Source organism: Meleagris gallopavo, chromosome 23 (genome assembly GCF_000146605.3).
Source record: "Meleagris gallopavo isolate NT-WF06-2002-E0010 breed Aviagen turkey brand Nicholas breeding stock chromosome 23, Turkey_5.1, whole genome shotgun sequence".
NCBI classification, from domain to species: Eukaryota; Metazoa; Chordata; class Aves; order Galliformes; family Phasianidae; genus Meleagris; species Meleagris gallopavo.
Window position 1 is genome coordinate 6,285,815 of NC_015033.2, and position 3,987 is coordinate 6,289,801.

The following is a 3,987-nucleotide window of genomic DNA, read 5'->3' on the forward strand; positions in this document are numbered from 1 at the left end:
TGTTGTTTGCTTCTTCGTTTTGTTCTGAAGGTACATTCATGTATGAGAGTCCAAGTATTTTATTTTATTTTTCTTTTCCTTTTGTTTTACGGGTTGCCAACCTCAGTTCTGCTGAAAAGAGACAAACTCAGGGGGTAGGGTGGGACAGAACAGAGGGAGGCGAAAGAAAACCGAGCGTGGAAGAGCAGAGCTGGTGGTGGGACCTTGAGGGACGCGCAGATGGAGCAGACCTCCACCCAATGGTGGCTTTGTTGGGTACCCACGGATCCCAACCACACAAGAAGCCAACGAGCAAAGGGCCACGCTCCGGAGCCGTTCTCTCAGGTCGACATTTCTTCCATGCCTGCAGACTGAGATCCTTGGGGGACAGCCAACCCACCAATGGGTTTTGGACCTCCCCACGCCCCTGCTTCACCTCTCAGCACCGTCCTGAGACCACAAAAATGGACATTTCCTCACTGTGTCCAATAACTCAGCAGATTGGCTCCTGTCGCTCAGAGACTTTGTGTATTTAACGCTTCTAACCCGTCATCCCTAACACCTCCATATACCCACCTGGGGAATATCTACATAGCACTATAGGACATTCCTTATTCCTAGTAACTGCGGATATGTTGCTTCTGTGTTTGACTCATAGCCATTTTGCTCCATGTGTATGCCTGCCTGGGAGTGTGTGTGCGTGTGTGCCTGCGTGCGTGCGTGTGTATATATATAATCGCACCATAATTTATTCAGCTATATGGAGTAGTAATAGTAGAAAGAGAAACTGGTATTTGCTTTAACTACCTGCTGCCTGTAGGTGTCTCTCTGTAACTCAGGCATAACTGTTATACATTAAAAAAAAGATAAAAAAGGATTAAAGGTGTCTTTGGGTGGCTTGTTTGCTTTACGCGCTCTGCCGAGCTCAAGGGGAAAAAGTGGTAAACCAACAACAGCCAAATGCAACAGGCAAACCGCAGATGTTTTTGCTCAAAAAAAGCAAAATTGTGCACTTCATTTGGAGGATTTAGTGGGTGTGGTGGTGATGGGTCAGCGAGTGGATGATCTTAGTGGGCTTTCCAACCTTAATGATTCTATGGTTCTATGGGTGGGCATCGTGGGTATGGGTTGATGGTTGGAGTCAGTGATCTCAGTGGTCTTTTCCAACCTTGAGGACTTTATGATTCTGTCTATGATTCATACCAAGTTGGAAAGGACCCGTGAGGACCATCAAGCCCAACTGCCATACAGATCACTGAGTCCAATTCCTTAATGAAAAGCTACGTGAAGAAATGAAACATCCAATTTCACTGCAACTTTTCACAAGGGAAGGACAGTCACCCCGCCTGTTCCAAACACACCTATGTCTTTATACATTGATTTTCAGCGAGTGATGGTGGGGCAGAGGGAGGCAGGACAGGACTGCACTGCTGCTCTGACTCTGCAGGCACCTGGCTCTCGTTAGAGGGCAAAGCACAGCAGCAACAAGCGGAACAATATTTTGAAACTCTGCAGAGCAAGGCATGGCTCGGGGCTTCGGCAGTGGGTAATAAGGCATTTTGCCTTTAAACAAAGCCAGTCCCATCTGAAGATGTTTTGGTTCCCCCGTAAAATAAGTTGATCTCCATCCAAGCAGTGCTGGACCAATATCCACATGCAGAAAGCAGGGTAATTAGTCTCTGGTGTTCGGTGGGTTTTTTAAATTTATTTATTTTCTGGTTGCCTTTCAGCAGAGGGATCATTCCGTAGAGGGGCAGTGAGGAGCTGGGGGCTGCGGGGACTCTGCCAGCACTGGGAGCACCCAGGCATGGGGTCTGCCCTGCCCTCATAAGGCTTCTCCCATCATTTCCCAGGAGCCCTAAAACAGGGCAGCATTATTTCTATAGCTACAGCCCTATTTTCCATCCCGCTCTGCTGCTGGAAGCTCTTTGCCCTCCCTAACACAATCTTGCTCCTGCGCTGGCCGCATCCAGACAGTGCCGTTGTGTTTCAACACTGCCCTCAACTGTTCCCAGAGCTCCTTGTCCTCTTTTCTGGCAGCTCGAGCCTTATCAGAGCAGCACAGGACATCTCCCAGACCTCATCAGAGCCCAAATGTTGCCCTGTGGATGATATCAAGGGCACGAGTGAGCCCACAAGGGAGCTGCTCCGGGCCGACGCAGCTCCTGCAACAAGGATCACTGCTCAATTATGGCCCTAAGCTGTTGTCAACTTTAATCTGCTGATAAACCAGTGATAAATCAGAGTCAAGGCCATTTGACACCAGCTGCTAACTTTTGCCAACACACTGCATCTGCAGGCTGGGCAAAGGGCACCGACTTTCTGCAAGCACAGGGTGCCCAAGGTCCAATGGCCTCATGGATCCCCACATCATGGCCTCATGGGCCCCCAGTGTCACAGCCATGGATCCCCGTGTCATGGCCTTATGGATCTCCATTGTCATGGCCTTATGGATCCCCAGTGTCATGGCCGTGTGTTTCTGTGTCATGGTCCTAGGGAACCTTGTGTCATGGCCTCTGGGTCCCCATGTCTTGGCCTCAAAGGTCCCCAGGTCATGGTCTCATGGGTCTCCAGTGTCCTGGTCTCATGGATCCCCAGTGTCACGGCTTCATGAGTCCTCATGTCATGGCCTCGTGGATCCCTGTGTCATGGCTTCATGGATCCCCATGTCATGGCCTCAAGGGTCCCTGTGTCATGGTCTCATGGATTCATGTGTCATGGCCATTGGTCTCCATGCCATGGCTTCATGGATATCCATGTGTTATGGCCACGGATCCCTGTGTCATGGCCTCATGGATCCCCATGTGATAGCACTGAACACACACAGGCACATGTGTACCCAACTTCATGCCATTACCATTCAGCAGCTGGGGAAAGCACATGGGGATGCAGCCCTAGCACATTTGGAAGGGCACTAATTAGCACTTTTCTTCTGAATTACTGAAAAAAAGCCAAACAAATTGAACTTATTTACATCATCTTCTCAGACATTCTCACATGCGTTTTTCTAAAATGAAATAGGAGGAAAGGGTCAAAATCTTTTTTGTACTGAGATTGTTTTCACTTCTCCATTTTGCTTTCATTTAAAAAATATGAGAAGAACAAACTGGAAGGTGAACATTTTTACCTTTCTAACCTGAAATTTTAAACCAGTTCTTAAACCAGAACTGAAGAAACTGAGATTTATGCTCATTTCTCTTTACTCAAGACTTATTAATAAAAGACAATTTGGAAAAAATCCTGATGTTAAAACCAAAATATTTTGAAAGAAATCGCTCTGATTTCTCCTCCATCACGTCACCCCACTGTAACACAATGGTTTCAGAGATGATGGTTTTAGGAACAGAGAGCTGAAGGTTAAGTGACTTACATGAGCCCACATTGGTTGACATGTTCGGGTGTCGCAGTCAGAGAGTGGCTGTGCTGTCAGCAGCCTTCAGCCTTGCAGCATTCCATGAGCAATTTCTTTGCAGAATAGGTGTAGAGAAGTTTATTATAATGGGCTGTGGACCTGCATAAAATCAGGGTATTCCGAGCAGGGAGAGGTGTATGAAAGGGAATTAAATGACTGAAAAAGGATTTCCTTGGGAGGCCCATTTCTTTCTTTTTGAAGGATTAATATAATTAATATCCCATCCTGGGCGGGCCACGTTCTCACCCGGCACAAACCAGCCCAGAATTTTAACAGGTTTGGCTGATTTATAGTAACCCAATGGCTCATCCTGCATTCCTACAGCGAGCGGCGCTCAGTTTCCTAACGCCGAGCAACAATGGGGCACTCGTCCCATCCTCTCCTCCCCACGGTGACTTTAGTGCAGAATTCCCATCCCCAGGGCAGAACACATTGGGTTTTTCCATCCTTTTCTCCTCCATTGCCCCCTATTCCCTACCAACACAACCTGAGGTGCCACGCTCCGAAATAAATGACGCGGAAATCTTTCTGCACAGAATTGCCTTTTGTGTGTAGCCAGGCTAATTGTCATTAATAGCAGATATGGGAAAAAAGAA

General features: G+C 47.6%; 1 protein-coding gene across 1 annotated transcript in view; it reads right to left on the reverse strand.

Moving 5' to 3' along the window:
• Positions 1–2,467, reverse strand: part of ALDH4A1 (aldehyde dehydrogenase 4 family member A1) — a 9,908-nt gene extending 7,441 nt beyond the window's left edge. The window contains exon 1 of the mRNA XM_031556729.1: positions 2,349–2,467. Within this exon, the coding sequence (XP_031412589.1) occupies positions 2,349–2,467 (119 nt within the window). The remainder of the gene's footprint in view (positions 1–2,348) is intronic.
• Between the last annotated feature and the right edge of the window lie 1,520 nt (positions 2,468–3,987).